The 26678-nt window shown below is 39.2% G+C and overlaps 1 protein-coding gene across 4 annotated transcripts in view; it reads right to left on the minus strand.

Moving 5' to 3' along the window:
* Nucleotides 1-26678, minus strand: part of LOC131904056 (zinc finger MYM-type protein 4) — a 123022-nt gene that overhangs the window by 93222 nt on the left and 3122 nt on the right. For all 4 annotated transcript variants that reach the window (XM_059254982.1, XM_059254980.1, XM_059254979.1 and 1 more), the window contains one exon: nt 10886-10931. In XM_059254982.1, the coding sequence (XP_059110965.1) occupies nt 10886-10931 (46 nt within the window). Of the gene's footprint in view, nt 1-10885; nt 10932-26678 lie in introns of those variants that run through there.

Here is a 26678-nt window from a genome sequence, read left to right on the forward strand (position 1 = left end):
TGTAGGTGCTATGAACTAAACGCAGGTAAATATGCAAAAACAGTGCTCTTGCAAAAGCAATGTATACTTTTAACTGCTGAGTCATCTCTCTAGCGCCTCTCCCGATTTTTCTAATGTAAACTATCTATCATAGCTATAAACTTTCCTCTTAGAAGTACCTTTACTGTACCTAGAGTTCTGGTGATTTGTTTGCTCATTTTCTTTCAACTCTAAGACCTTTATAATTTCCTAAAATTTCTCCACTGACCTACTGGTCATTCAAGAGTATGCTATTTAGTGTAAATGTTTTTGTGTGGTTTCTATCAATTATCTTGCTACTGACTTCTAGTGTTATTGTACTTCAATCTGAAAAGATAATAGTTTAGATTCTTTTGTGTGAACAAATACTTGTTTTGTGTCTGAGAATGTGCTATATTTAGGAGACAGTCCAATATGCTGCTGATAAGACTGTATTCTGTTTCTGTTGGATGAAATGTTCTACTGGTATCTATCAAGTCCACTAAAACTGTAATATAGTTTAACTGTTTAATAAACTAAAATGAATATTGAGACTTGTGTTGTTTTTCAAATAATAACATCTCAATTTTCCACCAATCTTATAGCCCTAAACAAATGTTAAGACTTTGGTTTCAACATTTCTTTACACACACACACACACACACACACACACACACACACACATTCTCACACTTAGACATTTTATTATTGTTATTATTATTATGTGGTTTTTTAAAGTATTTCTTTAATTTTATGTCTACAAGTTGTTTGCCTGTGTATACATATGTGCACTGTGTACATATGCATGGTGCCTGTAGAGGCCAAAAGAGGATAATGGAAACCAAACCCAGATCCTCCGCAAAAGCATCAAGTACTCTTAGCCACTGAGACCTCTCAAGCCCCTATTTTGTTTTCTTAGCTGTCTCACATGATAGCTCCAGCTGGCCTAGAACACACTCAGTAGTGTAAGCAGGCCTATATAACTCATAATCCTCATGCTTCAGCATCCCAAATACTGGCCTAGCACTCACCGCCTATTTCTGAACTGTACTGAATTCCATTTGGGAAAAAAAAAAAAAAGAATAACAGGGGCTAAGCAATGGTTCAGTGGTTAAGTGTACTCACTACTCTTTCAGAGGGCCAGAGTTCTGTTCCCACCACCAGGTGGCTCACAACTTTCTGTTAACTACAGCTCCAGGGGATCCAAGTCTCTGGCCTCTCAGGGAACCTTTACTCACAATACACATATCCACATACACATAATTAAAAATCATAAAAATCAGCCAGGTGTAGTGGCACATGCCACTAATCTCAGCACTCAGGCAGCAGAGAAAAGTGGATTTCTGAGTTGGAGGCCAGCCTGGTCTACATAGTGACTTCTAAGACAGCCAGGACTATGTAGAGGTTCCCTATCTCAAAAAAATAAAAACAGCCAGGTAGTGGTGGTGCATGCCTTTAATCCTAACACACAGGAGACAGAGCCAGGCAGATCTCTGTGAATTCAAGGCTAGCCTGGGCTACAGAGTGAGTTCCAGGTGAGACGCCAAAGCTACATACACAGAGAAACCCTGTCTCAAACCCCCCCAAAAAAATAATGGTAACAATAATAAATAAAATAAAATTAGATTTTAAAGAAATGGAATATGAGTTGAATAACAATAACATAATAGAAATAATTAGGTTACTATGAAGTATTTTAAGGAATATTGTTGTACAACAATTTCCTAAGATACAATATTCAGTCCAACAGGCAGCTCTTTAAGGTTTTATTATTATTATTATTATTATTATTATTATTATTATTATTATTATTAATTATATGCAGGGGTGGGGGAAATGTGCACATGACTTTTGGTACCCATGGAGGCTAGAGGCACTGGATCCCCTAGAGCTGGTTTTGAAGGTAGTTGTGATCTGCCCAATGTGGGTGCTGGAAACTGAACACAAGTCCTCTAAAGTATAGTAAGTACTCTTAACCAATAACATCGTCTCTCCAGGGAAGCTCTTTAAGACTCAATATGTTCTAAATGGATGGAGCCTCTGTATTTAGGAAATAAACAACTCCAAAGCTTCACTAAGTCCCTGAAATGAACCACACACACTAGACCCCTATCTCTCTACCTCACTGAGTTTATGTAAGCATAAGGACTCCTCTCAGACTGAGGACATTGAGCTGTCTAAAAGAGGCATATCAGCCAAGTTACATGGAAAAAGCAGAGACCAATCAAGCTGCCTGGAAGAAGACATTCTCTAACCTATGGAGAGGCCTGCCTACAAGCAGTGCAGGAAACTCCAGGCTGCTAGCTTGTGGGTGTCACCCATTATGGGGTAGGATTTTGGTAAGCCAACTATTCCTGAGTCATTTCTGCTCCTGTAAGTAATAAATAAATAAAATTCAGTGATTCTCTAAATTCAGACTTTGGTGGTATCCTTATTGAGATCTATCAACAGATCCCTATCCCTATTCACAATTTCCCAAAAACAGTGACACGTAAGTATTAACCATTATCAGTTTCTGTAGTTAACAAAATATCAATATTAATTTGAATTCTAATACATCTGCCCTGTCAGTACAGCTCAATTTTAAGGACAGATACAATTAAAAAACATTTTCTAAGGCTGAGGCTGTAGCCTAATGATAAAATACTTCCCTGGAATGCATGAGGAATTGAATTTGATCTCCATCACTATAAAAAAAAGGAATAAATTTGTTTTGTTTTGTTTTTGTTGTGACAAGATTTCTCTGTGTAGCTCTGGCTGTACTAGAATTCATTTTGTAGACTAGGCTGACCTCAAACTCACATAGATTTGCCTACCACTGCCTCCCAGAGTGCTGGGATTAATGGAGTGCGTTACCACACCTGGCAAACTTATTTATTTTCTGTGGGGGTGAAGACACTGAAATGGCTCAACAGGTAAAAGCATTTGATAAACATGCCTAACAATCTAAGTTCAATTCCTGAAACCCATATGGAAGGAGAAATGACTCAGACCTCACATGTGTGCAGTGTGGCATGTATGCTCCTGCTTCCTCATGTGCGTGCGCAGTGAGGCTTGGAGACACTATTGTGTACTGCAGTGGGATCTACCATGCTGCTGCGGCTGGTGGCCAGCTCCATCATACAGGCAGCTGATGGGAGAGAAGTTTCTACACTGCTACTGGCATGAGCCTTTGAGACTAGGAAGGCTGGTGTGGCTCCATTTCTGTGCATTCAGAATCTTTACACTTTCTTAGATCTATGTGGATTAATGCCCCACATTGGGCATCAAATACAGCTGGAAGTTTTCCTGTGTCTCACCCAGTCGTGCAGCTGCTCAGACCCAAATAAACACACAGAGGCTTATATTAATTACAAACTGTATGGCGATGGCTTGTACCTCAAGCTTCTTGCTAGCTAGCTCTTATATCTTAAATTAACCCATTTCAATTAATCTATAAGTTGCCACATAGCCATGGCTTACCGGTATTTTCACATCTTGCTTCTCCTAACGGTGGCTTGCAGCATCTCCTTCCTCTCCTTTCTCCTCCCACTATCTCTCTTGAGATTTTCCTGCCTGGCTCCATCCTGCCCTGCCATAGGCCAATGTAGCTTTATTTATCAACCAATCAGAGCAACACATATTCACAGCATACAGAAAGACATCACATAGCATTCTCGGGTCTTTGATGGAGTTAAGACTAGATAATTATAGTTATAGTTTCCTTAATTATGATTAAGGATAAATTAGATATAAAACTTTATAGACTCACCAAGATAGGATAGACAATTGAATGTCTTCTCTGATTTTGTTAAATTCGAAGAGACTAGACATTGTAAGTGTAATTCTTGCTTAATAACTGTTTTGTTATATGTAATTTTACTATATTAAAGTTAAAACCTTCCTTTTTGGTTGGACAGAAAGGGGGAAATGCTGTGGGATGATCCTTCTGTATGCTATGAATATGTATTTCTTTCATTGTTTGATAAAGCTGTTTTGGCCTAAGGCAATGAAGGATAAGGTCAGGTGGAAGAATCAAACTGAGCACTCAGGATAAGGAGTGGAGGGGGGATACACAAGCCAGCGACCCAAAGAACCAAGATGCCAGAGGACCATTAAAGCCACAGTCATGTGACAATTCTCAGATTAATAGAAATGAGTTAATTTACATGTAAGAGCTAGTGAGTAATAAGCCTGAGCCATCCACCAATCATTAATATAAGCTTTTGTGTGATTATTTAGGACTGGGAGGTTGGGACAAAAGGCTCCACCTCCATTTACAGAATCTGAAGTTAGTCTGGGCCACAAGTGATCACATCTCAAAAAAACCAAACACAAAATCAGATAGAGCATGCCTATGATCCCAGAACTACAGAGGTGAGAGAACCCAAGGTCATCCATGACAACATAGCAATATGTAGGATCGTATCTCAAGAAGGAAGAAAACAGAAATAAGTGGTGAAGGATTTAAAAGAGGCTTAGGTTTAGGTAAACCTGCATTCAAATTATCAATTAAAAGCTAAACTGTAGGGGACAGAAAGGTGGCTCACTAATTAAGGGCACTGGCCATTCTTCCAGAGGACACTATTCCAAGGATCCACAAAGTAGCTCACAACCACTGTAATATCCATCCAGTCCTAGGGGATCTGACACCTTCACCTGACAGGCATCAGGTACTGACTGATACACATACATACATACATACATGCAGGCAAAACACTCATACACATAATAATAAAATTTTTTCAATTTAAGAAAGAGCTGATGCCGGGCGGTGGTGGCGCACACCTTTAATCCCAGCACTCGGGAGGCAGAGCCAGGTGGATCTCTGTGAGTTCGAGGCCAGCCTGGACTACCAAGTGAGTCCCAGGAAAGGCGCAAAGCTACACAGAGAAACCCTGTCTCGAAAAACCAAAAAGAAAGAGCTGAGAAGTGGTGGTTTACACCTTTAATCTCAGCACTTGGGAGGCAGAGGCAGGTGGATCTCTGTGAGTTCAAGGCCAGCCTGGTCTACATAGTGAGTTCTACGACAGCCAGGGCTACAGTGAAACCCTGTGCCAAAAAACCAAAAACTTTAAAAAAATAAATAAAAAATAAAAATACATTAAAAAATAAAGTGTATCATTAGGCCTTAGTTGCTTTTTCCCTCCCTAAGTATAGTGTAGTATCTTCATCTAGGTGACCATTATAGCAATAATACACATCTAGTAACAATGTCCTTCTCTTCCTTACTAAGGGATCTTCAGTTTTACTCTAAAGCAAGAACAGATTCAACAATGGGACTACAAGTACTAGATTTCTTTGAAGCTACTTTGGCAAAAGCAGGCAGCACTTCCAGACCAGCTCTTTAGGAATAGGCCTAAATCTGGGTGTTATGACACACACCTGTGAATCCTGAACTAGGAGACTGTGTTGGTTAGTTCTATGTCAAGTTGACACAAGCTAGAGTCATCACAGAGGAGGGAGCCTTAATTGAGAAAATGTCTCCCTAATATCTGGCTGGAGGGCATTTTCTTTTTTGTTTTTGTTTTTGTTTTCAGAAACAGGGTTTCTCTGTGTAGCCCTGGCTGTCCTGGAACTCACTCTATAGAACAGACTGGCCTCGAACTCACAGAGATCCACCTGCATCTGCCTCCTGAGTGCTGGGATTAAAGGCGTGCACCACCACTGTGGAGGGCATTTTCTTAACTACTGATTGATGGGGAGAGGCCCAACCCAAACCTTTAATCCCAGCACTCAGGAGAGACAGATCAAGTTCTAGGACAGCCAAGGCTATACAGAGAAACCCTGTCTCTAAAAACCAAAGAGAAAAAAAAGACGACAACAACGAAGAAGCAACTAAAGTATAAGTATTGGAGGCAAGCTAATACCAGCCTGTGTTACACAGTTCGAGGACAGCCTGAGCTACCAGAGAAAGATCTTATTTCAAAAAGACAAGAGAGAAGCAGTTGCATATCTCTGGGAAAGACATTTGCTGAGCAAGTCTATGTAGACTTAAGTTGATCCCTGGAACCCACATATGATGGACAGAAAGAGTCAAATCCAAAGTTGTCCTCTGGCCTTCCCATGTGTACAGTGACACACCTGGACCCCAATCTGGACATACAGTAATAAAATTAAATTACACTTAAAAGTAAATGAGAGAAAGGTATAACAAGAGTGGAACCCGCTGTTTTCCTATAAATATAATAGAATTTTTAAAAGAATGAGGTGCATCTAAGTAGAATCCAAATCTTAAACACATCAGTATATTTCTGACCCTTCTATAATTTAACTATCCAAGGTTGTACATCATCTTCATTTTCCTAATAAAACTATTATTTACCATTTAAAAGTTAAAGAAACACATATGGCGGCTTTTTACAAACTAGTATAAATAATCAAAACAAATGTTCTGAATCTAAGTGACTATTTCATGAACAAATTAGCAATGCTCTAATTTTTCCTTGAAAACTGTCGTTTGTTCTCAAAGAACTTAATCTATCAATCAAGTTAATAGTTATTCATTAATGAGCTAGTATCTCAGGAACTTTTACTGAATACAAATCTTTAATGGAAGCTGGGCATGGTGGTGCATGTCTTTAATCCCAGCGCTTAGAAGGCAGAGGCAGACAGATCTTGTAGGAATTTAGCAGAGTGGCTGTTTCTGGGTTAGATATTAGAATGAACAGCTTTTTTTCCAGATGTACTTTGACCTTGATGAATCATTGTGGTAAACAGTAAAGAATTGTAGACGAATTTCTAAATGGTCTTATTAAATTAAAAAAAAAAAAACATGAAGCCAAATATAGGGTAAAAACCCTAGAGAAAGATCAAGGAAATAAGGAAAGCCACAGCTAACCTTACCTTACCAACTCAGCAGCTTCGAAATGCAAGTTACTTCCTGTTTACCCAGGCCTTATGTGCCTTGCTTTTCTGCCCTCTTATTGGCTCCCCCAGCTACCTCACTTCCCCTTCCTACACAGCTCTGTCACTGTCTGTCTATACAGTCCTCCAGGTCTCTATGGTTGGTACTGGGATTAAAGGTGTGTATCACCACGCTTGGCCATGTTCTCTAGTATAGCCTTGAACACACAGAGATCCTGCCTGCTAAGTGATAGGATTAAGGGCATGTGCTACAGCTGCCTGACTTCTTTGTTTACTTAAAATGGCTTGCTATTTCCTCTGATCTCCAGGCAAACTTTAATTATTAAAGCACAAATAAAAATCACCAAAAAGAATCTTTGTGGAAAACAGTGATTGTTTTCTGTGATTTGTAGAAATCTTTTACTGAAGAGGTGTGTTGCAACCTTTGCATGACTTTGGTCATAAGACGCCTCTGGCACACCTAAGGCTCTTGGATTATTGTGTACTGCAATGATACACAATAATGGACTGTAAGTCATGAGGGCATGTGATGCTTTCCTTTAGTGAGACATATAGATTAGAATAGCGACTTTGGTATAAGGAAATACTTTACCCAAAAAACAACTATGGGTAACAATCAATGAATATGCCTTTGTATAGCTGTTCTGGGTTCAGTCCATCAGAGAGGCTAGACCTTCCTACTGCCACATAGGCTTCAAAATTTCATCTTGGAGTGCCTTCTTTCTTCAACTGACTCATGCTACAAAGAACACCCCAACAGATCTTTAGGAAGTTGGAAGTCAGCCTAATCTATGTAGTGAGTTCCAGGCCAATCAGGGCTACATAGTGAAACTGTTTCAAAAAATAAATAGTACAAAATAAAATGATGAATGTAAAAAAGAAAACCATTTAGTTTACTTCTATTAATAATACCAGACCTGAGCAAAGGTGTATTTACAGCAAGTATTTAAAAATTATTGGTTAAAACAAATGTACTGAGAAAAAAAGTAGTGAAAATGAGTTATAATGGTAGAGGGATGACTTCTAGCTGCTGTTTTAATATTTGACTACCTTCCTGACCACCAATGACAAGTTCAAAGATGAGCAGAAAAACCAAGGTGGTTCAATCATAATCTTTCTATATTAATTTGCAATTTTAAATGAATATACATATAAGAAAGTAAAAAGAAATGACAGGGAAGTATCTATACTGGAATTCAATACATAGTACTCTATGGTATATATGGATATTATTATTTATTTTACTAAAAATGACAATTAAAAAAAAACTGACAATAGTATCTGTGGTGATATATTTGTAATCCAAGAAATAAAGCTTGCCTGAAGATCAGACGAGAGAGTGAGCCAGAGTTAGCCACAGAGGTCAGACAATGGTGGCTCACACCTTTAATCTTAGCACTTTTTGAGAGTCAGAAGCAGAGATCTATCTGAATTTCTGTGAATTCAAGGCCACAGTGGGCTACATGAGATTAATCCAGTCTAAAAGAGAAACAGAGCCAGGCAGTGGTGGCACACACTTTTAATTCCAGCACTTGAGACAGGAAGTGATATGGCTGGCAGAGAAAGGAATATAAAGCGGGAGGAGACAGGAATTCGCTCTCCTGTCGAGGCTCTGTCAGGCTGAGGAGTTGGTGAGGTAAGAGGAGGTATCTGTGGCTTGTTCTGCTTCTCTGATCTTTCAGCTTTCATCCTGATATCTGACTCCAGGTTTTTATTATAAGACCATTTAGGATTTGTGCAACAAGTATCAAATCAGTTTACAATACTGTCATTCCTGTTAGCTGACTGAATTTCTCTAATTGAAAGGACTGTTCAATGTTTTGACTTAAGCCTATTTTTTCAATATGTGATTTTGTCATACTGTCAAATAAAAACAAGACAGAAATTTTTAAACACAATGTATAAAATTAATCTACCACTCCAAAAGGATAAACTTCTGGAGGATAGAGAGGGCTCAGTGGTTAAGAATGCTCTTCCAAGAACCTGTGTTTGACTGCACACACATAACAGCTTACAACCAACCATAACTCCAGAGGATCCAACATATATCATACATGCACGTAGTACACAGACATACATACAAGCCAAGTATCTATATAGATAAAATAAAATGAAAAAAAAAATTAAGTCAATCAAGAGGTTAGAGAGATAGCTCAGCAGTTAAGAGCATATACTGTTCTTGCAGAAAACCTGAGTTCAATTCCCAGTACCTATGTTAGACAACTTGTAAACTCCAGCTTCAGGAACATCTGATGCTCTGGCCTCCTCCAAGACCTGCACTCATGTGCACATACAAAGACACACACAGACACAAAATTAAAAATAAATCTTTCTTTTTTTTTTCTTTTTTTTTTTTTTTTCTTTTTTCGAGACAGGGTTTCTCTGTGCAGATTTGGAGCCTGTCCTGGATCTCACTTTGTAGAGCAGGCTGGACTCAAACTCACAAAGATTCGCCCGGCTCTGCCTCCCGAGTGCTGGGATTAAAGAAAGGCGTGCGCCACCACCGCCCGGCTAAGTCTTTCTTTTTTTAAAGTCAGTCAAGCTAGGCATAGTGATCTTTATTTCCAGCAGACAAGTCTTTGTGAGTCCAAGGCCAGCCTGGTCACTATATACTGAGCTCCAGACAAGCTTAAACTACACAGTAAGTCTTTAATCCCAGCACTCGGGAGGCAGAGGCAGGCGGATTTCTGTGAGTTCGAGGCCAGCCTGGTCTATAGAGGGAGTTCCAGGAAAGGTGCAAAGCTACGCAGAGAAACCCTGTCTCAAAAAACCAAAAAAAAAAAAAAAAAACCTAACAAAACCGCTTTCCGCAAACACTACAAAAACAAAAGGCCCATAATCATTTGCTGAAGACTCTGACACTTTGTTCTTTACTTCCTCATTAAATACTGTGAAATATTTCATTATACATCTAAACTTTCTCTTCCAATGCTTAAGTAATGTTGTTCAGTGGTAGAGCACTTGCTTACGCGAAGCCCTAGACTTAATCCTCAGGACCACATTAAATAAATGTATATGTGTGTGTGTGTGTGTGTGTGTGTGTGTGTGTGTGTGTGTGTATAAATGTTTCTATCTAGACTCTACTGCTTGCAAGAACATTCAATAGCTAAATCCACTGTAGACTAGGAGAATTATTATTAGTTATCATTCAAAAAAATGTTGTCAAACTAACTGAAACGAGAAGGTAGGTACGTACAGATCTGAGTGGAGGTAAATGTAAAGAAACAGAAACATATTCCCCTTAAAAATTCTAGATGACAAAATTTACCATACATAAACAAGTACATAAGCATCCTGTAAAATTCAATTCCATTCTTAGTATTTATCCTACAGAAATACATGAACAAATAAACAATACATATAGCAAAACATATTCAGTATTCTTTTTAATAATAAAAAATTTAAAGTTGTTTATATGTATTAAAGGGAAGCTGGTTACGTTATAGCCCTGTAATAAAATACCAGTAGCAATTAAAAGGATACATACAATACATCTACAGCCACTGACACAGAAAGATGTCTACACAGTTGAATGAAAAAACAGGAATAATATTCATGTGGTTCCTGAACATAAACCTCATATACCATTTATGCGTACACATTGATAGAAAAGGTCTGGAAAGATATATATTAAACTCTTAAAGCTAGTAAAATCTTTTGAAAATAGTAATAAAGGCATTTACTTTCTACATTAATCATTCTGTACTGTAATTGAATGTATTACTTTTATAATCTATCACACAGCATCTAAAGAAACTGCAAACTAATTAAAAACCTGTAAAAAAAAAAAAAAGGAAAAAGGTAAGTGCAAGCTATACAATCCATATCAGTACAAAGTATTGCTATGTTTTAACACAATAAAAACTGAAAGAATATTTACTAAAAATAAAGAACAATCTAAACACCTCAACTTAATGACACTAAGGTTAACCCAAACTGGACCATCACACAATTCAATACTAACTAAAAACTACAATGGTTAAATGCTGAATCAAGACATAATAACTAAAGGGAACCATTTTTTTCCTCAAATAGTACTTACAGTTCTCTACAATTTCATCAAAAACTGCATCACTTTTCTGTTCAAACTGGAAAAAAAAAAAAGAGAGAGAAAAATACCATTATTCTCAAATATTTCAATCTTATATTTTGGAATCCCTCTCTACTCCACCAGCAGAAATTTGTTGTTCTTAAAATCAAAGTCAACCATGTTACAGTGATGGCTACTGTTGAGTATGTAGGCCTATAAACAGAAGTAGAGCAGAGTCTGAGGTAATTCTAGACCTGTAAAACAGACAGCAAGTGGAAATAAAGCCGGGGCCACTCCTGGAATTTATGGTACTCTTCTTACCTTTAGCCTTCCAAGTGCTGAGATTTCAAGCATGAGCCACAATAGCTGGCAAGCATTTCCCAGAGAGACTTAACGACAGAACATTTTTGGAAGAGAACACTAACAAGAGTCAGAATCACACTGATAAAGCCATATGAACTGATGTCAGGGGTCACCTTGTGCATTTCAATATAGAGTAACTTTTTTTTTTTTTTTTTTTTTTTTTTTGATTTTTCAAGACAGGGTTTCTATGTGTAGCTTTGGAAGCTGTCCTGGAACTCACTCTGTAGCCCAGGCTGGCCTCAAACTCACAGAGATCTGCCTGCCTCTGCCTCCCGAGTGCTGGAATTAAAGGCGTGTGCCACCACCGCCCCCAAAAGTAATTATTAATAATTTGGAATATATTCCTTGAACTCTTCCTTTAATATGCATATGGTTTTAGCTCATAAGATAGGACAATTTTATTTTTGCTGTTGTAAGATTAACAAATGAGTACACTAGTAGACATTTTTGTATGAATTATTATGGTGTTTGTGTGTGTGTGTATGAGTGTGTGTGTGTGTGTGTGTACCTAATAGTTCTACGTGTCCCCATTGTCTGGATAGTTTTTTACTTAATTCATACAGCATTTTCTTCATTATTATTATGGATACTGTTGTATGTATCTCTTTAGAGTTTCTGATATAAACTTAAAGAAGCGCAATAACTGTATCAAAAGTTACTGATAGTTGCCGGGCAGTGGTGGCGCACGCCTTTAGTTCCAGCACTCGGGAGGCAGAGCCAGGCGGATCTCTGTGAGTTCAAGGCCAGCCTGGGCTACCAAGTGAGTTCCAGGAGAGGCACAAAGCTACACAGAGAAACCCTGTCTCAAAAAAAAAAAAAAAAAAAAAAAGTTACTGATAGTTAAAATATCTTTGCCAAACTGCTCCCCAAAATAGCTATCTTAATTGCTTCCCACATCTGAGTGCTCCTTTCCTTACACTCTCACTAATACTGATTTTATCAGCATGTTTCACCTTTGATCATCTTAGATTTGCAGCTTCACTCTTTGGCTGCTGTTTTTATGGTCATTTCTACTCTCCAGTCCTCTATTTCATGACTGTCATAATAATATAAATTATTCTCAAAGAAATCTTCATAAGATAAACTTTCTATAGTTCAGAGATTTTCAATTAGTGTGCTATAAAAAATTTAAAGACAGATAAAATGTTCTTAAATTTTTCATTATGACTTATACATTTTAAATACTGTAATGAGATGGACTGCTTTCAGGTTCTCTATAAGACAGAGATGAAACTTAAATTTATATCTTACAAGTAATTTAATATTTCATCCATAAATCAATTCAGAGAGACTAGATAGATACTATGGTATCAATGAGCACGAGAGTCTTTTTTTTCCTACTATAGTTAGTTTTTTAGCATCCAGAGCTTATTGTTACTCTGTAAATCATTCATGCTTTTGTTTCCTACTGCAATATATGTAACTGAAAAAAGTATTTCATTTTGATTGCTTGCTACTGGTATATAAAAAGCATTATTGAATTTTTTACGTTGATGCTTTTATTTGTAATCTCGTAAAACTCATTAGTTTTAAAAGCATTTGAGATTCCTTGGGGTTGTCTATAGATACAACTACTTTGCTTATAAATAAAAACAGCTTGCTGGCTAGTGGTGGTGCACACCTTTAATTCCAACACTCAGGAGGCAGGGGCAGGTAGATCTCTGTGAGTTCAAGACCAGCTGGTCTATAAAGTGAGTTCCAGAACATCCAGAGCACAGAGAAACCCTGTCTCAAAAAAAAATTAAAAAGCTTTATTTCTTTCTTATTACTATGCCTTTATTCTTTATTGAATTAGCTATGTCCTGTACTATATTAGTACAAGTAATAAAATTGGACATCCTTGCCTTATTTCTAATTTAGGGTAAAAGTATTTGTAGATAGAGCCTTTTCTTTGTCCCAATTGGTCCCACAGCAGCTTATAAAATAATCATTCAGAGGCTTAATATTAATTACAAATTGTTTGGCCTATAACCTATTTTAAAAAGCAGCTTCAGGACCTCAAGACTAGGGCAGGACAGAGAAAAGCAACCGGCTACAAGTATTCATTTTTTTTTTTTTTTAACCAAGGGTTATAGTAAATGCAGGCTTCACTGGACAGTGTAACTACAAAGCCTAAGTCAATGGTATTTTAAAGGTGAGCAGCTGTGAGCCATGGATGCTCATCTTGGATGATCAACAGTAGTTGTACCACACAGGTATTGAGTGCTATGTCACCTACAAGAGTCCTGATGTCTTTTCTCCCAGCACTGACCTTCCTATTAGATCTTTATGAACAAGTATTTGGGCTTTTTTTTTTTTTTTTTGGTTTTTCGAAACAGGGTAGTTTTGGTGCCTGTCCTGGATCTCACTCTGTAGACCAGCCTGGCCTCGAACTCACAGAGATCCGCCTACCTCTGCCTCTCAAGTGCTGGGATTAAAGGCATTTTGGGGCTCTTAACCTCATCTGAAGCCTAGGCCCAAACCCAAATGAACTCTTACTGTAGTAGTCAAACCCTCAAGAGCTATTTGTTAACACAGACATGAACCCCTGGCATACACTAAGTATAACATAGGTATGGAAGCCTCAACAACAGTGCTTATCATCTCTAATGCTCTCACTGCTAGGGCATGGCATCTGAAAGGTCTTTTCTCTCTCAACTTCTACTTACAGTACTGGAGACAGTAGTTGCAGACCTGACTCAGATAGGCAAATGAGTCAGGCTAAGGGTGGAATTCAAGCCTGACCCCTTAAAACTTTCTCTGTATGGCTGCCTAATCCTGGCATATTCCTTCCCTGGACAAAAGAAAACAGCTTGAGACCGACAAGACAGTTCAGCACTTGCTGACAAGCCTGACCCCGAGTTCAATCCCCAAATTCCAAATGGTGATGGAAGAAAAGAACCAACACCCCAAAGTTGTCCTCTGACATTTACACACAAATCATGGCACATTCATGCCTGCATGTGCACACTCACTAAAATTCGGAAATGTGTTGGGTGGTGGTAGCACACACCTTTAATCCTAGCACTCGAATCTCCCAGAGTTTGAGGCCAGCCCAGAGAGGCCAGTCAACAGAGAAGGGCTACACAAAGAAACCCTGTCTCAAGAAAAGAAAAGAAAAAAAAAAAGTAAATGTAATTTTAAAATTTAAAGGCATGCCTTTGATCCCAGCACTCAAGAGGCAGAGACAGGCAAATCTCTATGAATTAGAGGCCAGTCTGGTCTACATGAGTTCCAGGGCAGCCAAGGCTACATAGTAAGACCCTGCCTTAAAAAAAAAAAATAAAAAAAAAATTTACTTTTAAAACATGGGATTTCTGGTATGACATAGTCTAGGATATGTGAGTTCTTAGATTCAAATCAAAGTACTACAAAAGAAATAGTAATAGATATAAACCTTTTAATTTCTTGTCCCATTTTTAGTAAGTTGGGTCTACTAAAGTATTTGTCTATCTTATCTGAAGTAGGTAAATTAACTGCACAGTTACTAATAATAATTATCGGGTTGGGAATTTAGCTCAGTGGTAGAGCACTTGCCTAGCAAGCGCAAGGCCCTGGGTTCGAGCCTCAGCTTAAAAAAAAAAAATTATCTGTATGAGTTATCTCTATTTTCATTTCTTTTTTTTTTTTTTTCTTTTTTTGTTTTTGGTTTTTCAAGAGAGGGTTTCTCTGTGTAGCTTTGGAACCTATCCTGGAACTCACTCCTCGAACTTGCAGAGATTTTCCTGGCTCTGCCTCCCAAATGCTGGGATTAGAGGCGTGTGCCACCACTGCCTGGCTCTATTTTCATTTCTTTTTTTTTTTTTTTTTTTTTGGTTTTTCGAGACAGGGTTTCTCTGTGTAGCTTTGCGCCTTTCCTGGAACTCGCTTTGTAGACCAGGCTGGCCTCCAACTCATAGAGATCCGCCTGGCTCTGCCTCCCAGTGCTGGGATTAAAGGTGTGCGGCGGCGGCGGCGGCGGCCGCCGCCACCGCCACCACCCGGCTTCTATTTTCATTTCTAATAAAGCTCCTGTGCCTTCCTTTTTTCCTTTTCTTCAATCAGTCTAGCTAGAGATTTTTCTTATGTTTGTCTTGATAAAACTAACTTTTGAAATCATTAATTTTTATAGTTTTATACTTCCTATTTAATTGATTTTTGCTTCTTATTACTTTTAGTGTGTGTGTGTGTGTGTGTGTGTGTGTGTGTGTGTGTGTGTCTCCAGGTATACAGGAGCCACAGCATCCATCTCAGTCAGAGGACAACTCTCAGGAGCCAGTTCTCTCCCTTCACCATAGATCCCAAGGATTAAACTCAGGTCACTAGGCTTTAAACAAGCTCTTTAACCCAATGACCCATCCAGCTGCTCTATGTTGTTCTCTGAGACAGTCTCACTCTGTAGCCAGGGTGGCCTGAGCTCATACAATGCTACTGCTGCCTTGGCCTTCTGAGTACTGGAATTAGAGGTCAGAGTCATCACATGGCTGTCTTATAGCTTTATTATTTCCTTCATTCCTTTTGATATACTATTATGTTTTATTTGCCTAGATTCTTTCCTTTCTTTTTATTTGATTGAGACAGGGTCTCATGAAGCCCAGTCGGGCCTGGAACCCTCTTATGATACCAAATCCATAACATCTCCATGATGTATCTGTACACTAATGTCAGATAAAGTAGACTTAATGAAAGAAGGCTTTATAGGTATACAATTATTTAACCTTATAATCAGTAACACATAATTGTATAACACGAAGGATTTAACACAACTTTAAAATACTCGAAAACATTAAAATGAAAATGGGCAAAACCTTCAGCTATGTTTACTAGATATACAATGCTTGACAGCTGTTAGTAAAAGGCAAAAAGGGCAAAAACATTCTTTTTAACAATTCTGTCAACCAACTTGCCATAATTGGTATTTATAGAAACATCATTTCAAACAGCTAGCTATAGCATACATTTTAAGTATATATAGAAAGAGCACCATGATGTGGCACACACTGGACCAGAAAAACATCAAATAATTGATTTTAAAAGGAATGTATTATCTCACCTCAGAGATATTGGGAATCACTAACAAGACAATTTTTTTAAGATTGATTGATTGATTGATTCATTCATTCATTCATTCATTTTATTATGTATACAGTGCTCAGTCTGAATGGCCAGAAGAGGGCACCAGATCTCATAACAGATGGATGTGAGCCACCATGTGGGTGCTAGGGATTGAACTCAGAACCTCTGGAAGAACAGCCAGTGCTCTTAACTGCTGAGCCACCTCTCCAGCCCCAACAAGATAATTATAATGCCAAAATTTGTCAATTAAAAATGTGTGCGGCGATGGCGCACATATTTAATCCCAGCACTCAGGAGGCAGAAGTAGGCAGATCTCTAGGCCAGCCTGGTCTACAGAGTTTAGTTCCAGGACAGCCAGGGCTACACAAAGAAACTCTGTCTCAAGGGGAAAAAAAAAAAAAAAAAAGAGGAGGAGGAGGAGAAATCTTAGGGGTGGGAGTAAGCTCAGGAAATAAACAGACCTTTCCACAAGTTTTGGGTGGCATTTAAAGCAGACCACAGAGAATGTTATACCTTCCAACAGATAAAGGAGGACTGATCATCAAATTAACAGATTAAGCAAAGTGATAGTATATGCCTGTAATCACAGCACTTAGGAGGGGGAAGCAGAAGCATGAGGATCAATGCCAGTATCAGCTACACAGTAAGCCAAGGCTAGCCTAGACCAAAGGAAACTTGGGGGGAAGGGAGTGCGGGGTGTTCAATGGTTTGAGTCTTATTGCTCTTGCAGAGGCCCAGACTCCTAACACCCACATGGTGGCTCACATCCATCTGTTCCCAGGGATCTGATGTCCTCCACAGGAACCAGGCACAACATGGTGCATACATACACACAGACAAAACACTCATTAAAAATAAAATGAACAGATCTAAAACAAAAATTTTAAAAACAGACAGCAATGAGGCACTGCTGCTGTGCAAGCAAGGGAACCCAAGTTTAACCCCCAGCACTTATATAAAAGCCACCATGGAAAAGAAGCTGTAAGCTCAGCATTGAGAGCACAGATACAGGCAGATACCAGGAGCTCACTGGCTAGCTTCAGGATCACTGAGGGTTTGCAGGTTCAGTGAAATACTGTCTCAAAAAAAAAAACAAAAAAAAACCCCTGTCTCGAAAAAAATAAAAAGTAAAAATTAAAAAACTAAGGGTAAATACTAAATGCAGGGGGAAAAAAATCTTTCAAATCCAAGGCAAAATGGCAGTTTTTCAGATATATAAAAGTTAAAAGAGGGGGCTGGAGAGATGGCTCAGAGGTTAAGAACACTGCTTGTTCTTCCAAAGGTCCTGAGTTCAATTCCCAGCAACCACATGATGCCTCACAACCATCTGTAATGAGATCTGGTGCCCTCTTCTGGCTTGCAGGGATGCATGCAGGCAGAACACTGTAGACATAATAAATAAATCTTAAAAAAAAGTTAAAAGAATTAAAGGCGTGCGCCACCACCACCTAAAAGTTAAAAGAATTAAACACCAGCAGATCTGTATTATAAAAGGTATTTTTCCTTTACTTGATTTTGTCATCTTTTGTATTATCTGTGTATTAAAGGAAAATTATTTGTGAACCAAGAAAACTATACCATACGGAAATCAGGATCAACTTTAATAACTATAATGTAATGCATGATGGATGAGATACATATGGATTTTCTCAATTTGAAAGCTATCCTTCTCTGCCTTGTTTTGTGTAACAGAATTGGCCCTTGTATATCTTCTCCTTTTGCCAGCTGGCAAAGTGTTAAAATTTATCAGTAAACAGCATTTGGAAAAATACTCCAGAAGGATCTTCTCTTCCCGTCATACTGTGTTTACCTGCTTACTCCAATAATGGCCTTCCCAGAGACCAACTCACCACCAAGTCAGTATTTCTCTCTGTCAAGACATGCACAGGCACTCAAATAGTTTCCTCACAAATTGTTAGACCCTCTAGAGAGCAATTATTAACCAATTTCAGCAGTCCCTGATATGGGGGGAGCTGCCCAGAAATTGTGCCAATGCCCCAATTGATGACAGCCAAATTTAGTACGTAGCTTTTTAGTAACTCTTGAGCACCCTGGTGGGAGTTTCATGTTTGCCAACAAAAGTCTGCAGAATCTGAAACCTCTCCATCATCCAGTGGACCTCACACTCTCCAATAAGACCTGAATCTCAGATTTAAGGATAGGGAGTCAGGCATTGTCCAAATGCATTCCAGCTTTGCTACTCTATCTCGGCCCTAGCTAGAGCTGTATACCTGTTATCATATAAAACCTACCATTTTACATGCTTTAGAGTTCTACTTTACTTGTCCATTGCTGTTCCCTAATTATACTTTGTTGGGAGTGGAGGACTGAGACAGAGTCTTATGCAGTCCAAGCTGACTGAACTCAAGTAGCTCAGACCTGCCTCCACCTCTCAAGTTCTGGGACTACAGGGGTGCATCACCTTGCCCAGCTTTTCTAACTCTAGATATTAAACGTTCCATATTCAAATACTATATGCTTTTTGTCCTCTGATTGAAATCACAAGAGACAGACACAATGGAACTGTAAACTGATTGGGTTGTATCCTTGGGCTATAGTACAGGACTCCAACAGCAACCAGAGTGGTATAAAAGCTGACCTATCTCATTATCACCTGTAATTGGGTATGATTACACGCCAAACGAAGCAAGCACACAGAACTACACTTCATTGTTAAAGCAGTAATGGTGACTACAACATCTATTACTTGAGAAGGGTTCTCTCTATATTCTTGAGCAGTTGCAGAAGAAAATAAATTTAGGTACATGGCCGGGCGGTGGTGGCGCACGCCTTTAATCCCAGCACTTGGGAGGCAGAGGCAGGCAGATCTCTGTGAGTTCGAGGCCAGCCTGGTCTCCAAAGCGAGTTCCAGGAAAGGCGCAAAGCTACACAGAGAAACCCTGTCTCGAAAAAGCAAAAAACAACAACAACAACAACAAAAAAAATTTAGGTACATTAGCTCAACTCAAACAACATTCAAGAAGAACAGAGGATGGGACTGGAGAGATGGCTCAGTGGTTAAGAGCACTAGCTTCTCTTCCAGAGGACCTGGGTTCAATTCCCAGCACAAACATGGCAGCACCTGACTATTTGTAACTCCAGACATATATGCAGGCAAAAATGTCAATGCGCATAAAAATAAATAATTTTGCAGTTTGGGGATTTAGCTCAGTGGTAGAGTGCTTGCCTAGCAAGTGCAAGGCCCTGGGTTCGGTCCTCAGCTGGGGTGGGGGGGGATGATAAACAGAAGACTATTTACCATAAACTTAAAAACAAACAAACTCGGGGTTGGGGATTTAGCTTAGTGGTAGAGCACTTGCCTAGCAGGCACAAGGCCCTGGGTTCTGTTCTCAGCTGGGGGGGGGGGGGCACGGACGGACGACTCTCTGTGAGTTCGAGGCCAGCCTGGTCTACAGAGCGAGATCCAGGACAGGCACCAAGCCAACACTGAGAAACCTTGTCTCAGAAATAAATAAATAAATAAATAGATAGATAGATAGATAAATAAATAAATAAACTAACTCTACAGAGTAATCCTGTCTTGAAAAACCAAAAAACAAGCAAACAAACAAACTTACTCACACCTTTGATCCCAGCACTCGGGAGGCAAACACAGGCAGATCTCTGTAAGTTTGAAGCCAGCCTGGTCTACATAGTTCCAGAACACCCAGTGCTTGTTACATGAACTGCTGAATTACAAATCAGGATAATTCAGTCTCACTGGGTTTTTTTTTTTTTTAACCTGAGTAACAGCAATTACTGAGAAAGAATGTGACTCTGGAACAGAATAAAGGCAAATGATAGTACTAGAATGAAACTAACAATTTCAAATCTTCAGTGAAAATATCTTTCTGAACATAAGAACTGCCATCCTTTTCTTGAAAATCCTGGGTTTTTAATCTTTATGTGACTTAAATGCCTTGCAGAAAAATTTTCATTCACCTCAAAACTGATTAACAAATCCTACTGCCACTACATCAGTGGTTCTCAACCTTCTTGATACTGCAAACCCTTCAATACAGTTCATGTTGTATTTTTCATATTATTTTCATTGCTACTTCTTAACTATATTTGTGTTGTTATAAATTGTAATATAAATATCTAATATGCAGGATATCTGATATTGGACCCTTGTGAAAGGGTCATTCAGGTTAAGAATCACTGAACTAGATCTACAACCAATATCAAGACCAGCTTTGGCTACACGTGAATTCGAGGCCAGCCTGGAATATGCAGGGGGATGCTATCTTTAAAAAGAGAGGAGGGGCCAGATAGTGGTGGCACATGCCTTTAACCCCAGCACTCGAGAGGTAGAGGCAGGCAGATCTCTGTAAGTTCAAGGCTAGTCTGGTCTACGAAGTGAGTTCTGGGACAGCCAAGTCTACACAGACAAACCTTGTCTCGAAAAAAGGGGAGGGAATAGAAACCTGAGAGCTATACGTAAAAACAGTCAATCATAGAATGCTGTTAACATAAGGTCTCTAACAGCTTACCTGGGTGCTTGTAGAAACAAGACAATTCCAGTCATAGTTAATAAAGTTTTTTTTTTTTTGATTTTTCGAGACAGGGTTTGTTAATAAAGTTGAATTACTAGAGTTTCACTGGTATTATATGGAAGATGAAAACCAGAGGCAGAAGGAGAAAAAAAAAATAGAGTGGACTTATCCTCTACAACCTGCATACCTACTACCCAACGATTAATATATTCCCTGCAAATGCCTAAATGGGCCATTGTTGTAGAAAGTAGGCCTTTTAGCCGGGCGGTGGTGGCGCACGCCTTTAATCCCAGCACTCGGGAGGCAGAGCCAGGCGGATCTCTGTGAGTTCGAGGCCAGCCTGGGCTACCAAGTGAGTTCCAGGAAAGGCGCAAAGCTACACAGAGAAACCCTGTCTCGAAAAACCAAAAAAAAAAAAAAAAAAAAAAAAAGTAGGCCTTTGAGCAAAACAGCCATTTTCATCAGATCACTGTGCCTGCTTACAAGAATCCACCACAATCAAGCTTACAAAGTCAAGTCCAATACAATCAACTGTTGACAGTCCTTCATAGGAGAGGTTAGGGAGAGTGAACCAAACCTTCACCTCAGATTGCAGACACTCTTCTCAGCCATTTGTACACAGTCCTAATTGCAAAATGGCCTCAGGGTCTCCAGAGGTGCTAGAGTGTATAGGCCAGGGTTAAATTAACTGTGGAGAAAGCCCTCATCCTATGCACTCGGAAGGCAGAAGCAGGCAAATCTATAGACCAGGTGAGCCTGGTCTATAGAGCGAGTTCCAGGCTACATAGAGAAACCTTGTCTCAAAAAAAAAAAAAAAAAAAGAAAAGAAAGCAAGAAAGAGAGAGAACATTAAGGAGAGATGATGAAGCCTGTTATGGTAGCACATGCCTTTAATCTCAGCACTCAAAAAGCAGAGGAAGGAGGATCTCTATGATTTTGAGACCAGCTTGGGTGGGTCGGGGAAAACTAGGAATGAGTTAAATTCTTACAGGAAAATCTAAGTAAACTTAGACTTGGTGATAACTTCATAAATATGACATCAAAAATACATGATACAGGCTGGGCAGAGGTAATGCACACCTTTAATCCCAGCACTCGGGAGGCAGAGCCAGGCGGATCTCTGCGAGTTTGAGGCCAGCCTGGTCTACAGGTCAAGATCCAGGACAGGTACCAAAAATACACGGAGAAACCCTGTCTCAAAAAAGAAAAGAAAAAAAAAAAAAAAAGATACAAAAGTAAAACAAAATTTCTAAACTTCCATGCATCAAAAGATATATTCACAAGAATGAAAATTCAGCCCAGGGATGGGAAAAAAATATTTGCAAATCACCTATTAAGAGTTCAATAGCTGAGCTGGAGAGGTGGCTCAGCGGTTAAGAGCACTGGCTGCTCTTCTAGAGGTCCTGAGTTCAATTCCCAGCAACCACATGGTGGATCACAACCCTCCGTAATGAGGTCTGGTGCCCTCTTCTGGCCTACAGGTATACATGCAGGAAGAACACTGTATACATATAGATAAATAAATTTTGTATTAAAAAAAAAAAAAAAAGAGTTCAATAGCCAGAAACTAGGTGTGATGGTAGGACATGTTTATAATCCTGGCACTTGAGAAGCTGTGAAAGGGAGCTCACAAATTCCAGGCTAGTTGGAGGAACACAAGTTCCAAGCCAGCCCAGGGTAAACAGCATACCCTATCTCAAGGGAGAGTGTAGTATGCAGAATATGTATATAAAAATTTCCGGGCTGGAGAGATGGCTCAGCGGTTAAGAGCACTGCCTGTTCTTCCAGAGGTCCTGAGTTCAATTCCCAGCAACCACATGGTGGCTCACTACCATCCATAATGAAATCTGGCGCCCTCTTCTGGCCTGCAGGTGTATATGCAGACAGAACACTGTATACATAATAAATAAAAATAAATCTTTAAAAAAAAAAAAAAAAAAAAAAAAATTTCCACAATTCAGCAACAAAAGACAAACTCAGTTAAGGACCAGACAAAGGACAAATGTCTCTGGCCTCTTTCGGTACCTGCATTCACATGCACATCCCCACTGTCTCAGGGTTACTATTGCTGTGATAAAACCTTGACCAAAGCAACTTGGGGAGGAAAGGGTCTATTTGGCTTGAGCTTCATCACCACTGTTCATCATTGAAAGAAGTCAAAACAGGAACTCAAACAGAGCAGGAACCTGGAGGCAGGAGCTGACGCAATGAAAGACTGCTGTTTACTAGCTTGCTCTCCATGGCTGTTCAACCTTCTTATAGAACCCAACACCATGGGCCCAGGGATGGCACCACCTTACACCTGTCAGAATGGCTATGATCAAAAACACTAATGACAGTCAATGTTGGAGAGGATGCAGAGCAAAGGGAACACTCCTCCACTGTTGGTGGGAATGCAAACTTGTACAACCACTGTGGAAATCAGTATGGCAGCTTCTCAGAAAATTGGGAATCGAACTACCTCAAGACCCAGCCATACTACTCTTGGGCATATACCCAAGGAATGCTCAATCATACCACAAAGATACATGCTCAACTATGTTCATTGCAGCACTATTTGTAACAGCCAGAACCTGGAAACAACCTAGATGCCCGTCAACTGAAGAATGGATTAAGAAAATGTGGTACATATACACAATGGAGTACTACTCAGCGGAGAAAAACAATGACAGCATGAAATTTGCAAGCAAATGGATGGAACCAGAAAAAAATCATCCTGAGTGAGGTAACCCAAACCCAGAAGGACAAACATGGTATGTACTCACTCATAAGTGGATACTAGATATAAAGCAAAGAACAATCAGACTGCAATCCACAGAATCATGGAGGCTATATATATAGAAGGGGGAACCCTAGGATGACTGTGGCTTATAATAAGTTTTGGTTTTATTCAATTACTGAGCAAGCCTCAATGAAACATTTCACTATTAAGAAAAGAATTTATACTGTTTCAAGCTGATAATAGAAAAATTAATTTTAAAAATAAGAGCATCCAGTGCTCTTAAACCACTGTGCCATCTCTACAGCCCCCTGAATTACACATTTTAAATCGTTACAATATGGCTAGGTATGTTAGCCTTTAATCCCAGCACTCAAGATGTAGAAGCAGATAAATCTGTGAGTTCCAGGCCAGCCTGATCTACACAGTGAGTCCCAAGACAGCCAGGGTACAGAGAGAGACCCTGTAAAACCAAAAAAAAAAAAAAAAGGAATATGGCATTTAAGATGTTTTAATAACATAGATTTTTTTTTTTAATGACAATGAGACATGTCTGCTCCTGACAGCACCAATCTACTTCAGAGATGATGATGGGCATTGAAGAAACTCCATACAGAGTTTACTTTCATTGAGGCAAAAGTTATCCACTGGGCAAGAAAGCATCCTTTTCTCAACTGCTGACAGTATGCTGTCCAAATGGACAAGCAGAAAATAAAAGAAAGGACTGCTGCACCTTGCCAAGACAAGGTAGAAAGACTCTTTAGAAAATCCTGCTTCACAGATGAGTCTGTCAGATATGCTAAGCCTGGAGGCCGTTGATACAGAGGAACTTTGGGTGATTGTCCAGGCAGCCGTCTGTTTCTGTCATTCTTCACATTTTTTGGAAGTCACTTTGTTTGCACTTCCTGTTTAACTAGGTAATAGTATTTCCTTCTCAGGTCTCTGAGAGAGTTTAAGATTAGATGGAGTTTTCCTTGTTAACAAATTCAGAAAAGAAACTCACTCAAGAAGTGTAAAGTGTATAAGTTTGAAAGACATCAAAAGATAGTTTTGATAATACAAGGTTAGGATAGAAAGTGAATTAGGTACATTTTGAACTCACCAAAATAAGACAGATAATGGAATATTTTTGCTGAATTTGTCAAATACAAATGGACTAGACATTGTTGATTTATTTACTGCCTATATATATTGTATATAGTTACTGTACTTATTGTATATAGTTTTTCTTATATTAGTTATAATTTTTTTTTTATTTTAGACAAAGGGGAAATGTGATATTTATTTGTGCTCTAACAAATAAAGCTTGCCTAGGGATCAGATGGAAAGAGCAAGCCATTATATTAAACATAGTGGTCAGGCAGAGGTAGCACAAGCCTTTAATCCCAGCACTGGTTAACCACAGAGGTCTGGAGGTCTGTACAGACAGACAGGAAGTGATGTAGCTGGCCAGAGATAGGAAGTAAGATGGCAGGGCACAGAAAGGTATATAAGTTGTGAGTATACAGGAAGTAGCTCTCTTGAGCTGAGGATTTCCTAGTGGTAAGAATTTGTGGCTAGCTTGTTCTATTCCTCTGATCTCTCAGCTTTCACCCCAATATCTGGCTCTGGGTTTTTTATTAAAAAGACCGTTTAGCAATTTGTGTTACACAACTTTCTAACGATTTAAAATTATAATGGTCAAAGGCAATTAAGTATCTTAAATCCCACTTCATCCATGAAATTTCAGATTGAATAACCTTATGCATCATACAGGTCCATGTAGATAACTGCAACAATGCACAAACCATCTTAAAAGAAATATTACATGTCAGGCATGCAGGCACATGCCTGTCATCCCAACACCTGGAAAACAGAAGCAGGAGGCAGGAGTGCAACATGGACACAAATCTAACTCAAGGCCACCCTGGGCTACATGAGATTCTGTTTCAAAAAAATTTCCAAAAAACGAGAACTGTAGTAAACAGCTCCCACCAATCTGCCTATAACGGAACTTAACATTTTGAATGAGGGGGGGCGGATTCTGTATCACAGAAATCAACGCTTTTGAACATTTTAACCAACTACCAACAATAAAATGGATTATGGATGCAAAAGCTATTAAAAATATTGGATGTAGGGCTGGAGAGATGGCTCAGCAGTTAAGAGCATGGACTGTTCTTCTATAGGACCCAACTACAATTCCCAGCATCCACTGGCATCTAACTGTCTGGAACACCAGTCCCAAGGGATCCAAACCCCTCTTCTGGAATCCACAGGCACTATAATGTAGTGCAAACATACATGCAGGTAAAACACCCATACACATAAAAAATAAATTTAAAAAAAAATTTATATGTTGAATGTAGAAGCTGGAAAGTGGGTAAAAATGCTTGCTGCTATTGCAGAGGATCTGGATTCAGTTACCAACAGCCACATGGCAGCTCACAATATTCTATAACTCCAATTCTAGAGTATCTAATGCCCTCTTCTGGCCACCAAAGGCACCAGGGACTCATGTGGAACACACAAACATGTAGGCAAACACTTATAAAATAAAAATAGATGAATCATTTTTTTAAATATGTTGGGCAGTGCATCTGGAGAGATAGCTCATCAGTTAAGAACACTGGCTGCGCTTCCAAATGACCTGGGTTTGAATCCTAGCACCCATGATGGATCCCAACTATCTATAATTCCAGTTCCAGGGATTCTAACATCTTCTGACCTCTGTAGACAATGCATGCATGCATGTATGTGATGCACAGACACACAATCTGAAGACTCATACACAAAAAATAAAAATAATAATCTTTATTTTCCTTTTCAGTTTTTTGAGACAGGATATCTCTGTATAGCCCTGGTTCTCCTGGGACTCGCTCTGTAGACCAGGCTGGCCTTAAACTCACAGAGCTCAGCCTGCCTCTGCTTCCATGTGCTAGGATTAAAGGCATGTGCCGCTACCACCACCAGGCCAAAATAATAAATCTTTACATCTATATATAGAATGCAAACATCCTCCACAATTTATCACATATAAAAGCTGTGCGAGTACTCCATGCGTTTAAGAGTTAAAAATCATGTTTGAGTCGAGCAGTGGTGGCGCACACCTTTAACCTCAGCACTCAGGAGGCAGAGGTAGGCTGATCTCTGTGAGTTCAAGGCCAGTCAGGTCTACAGAGTTAGTTCCAAGACAGCCAAGGCTATACACACA

This window comes from Peromyscus eremicus, chromosome 2 (assembly GCF_949786415.1).
Source record: "Peromyscus eremicus chromosome 2, PerEre_H2_v1, whole genome shotgun sequence".
Lineage (NCBI taxonomy): Eukaryota > Metazoa > Chordata > Mammalia > Rodentia > Cricetidae > Peromyscus > Peromyscus eremicus.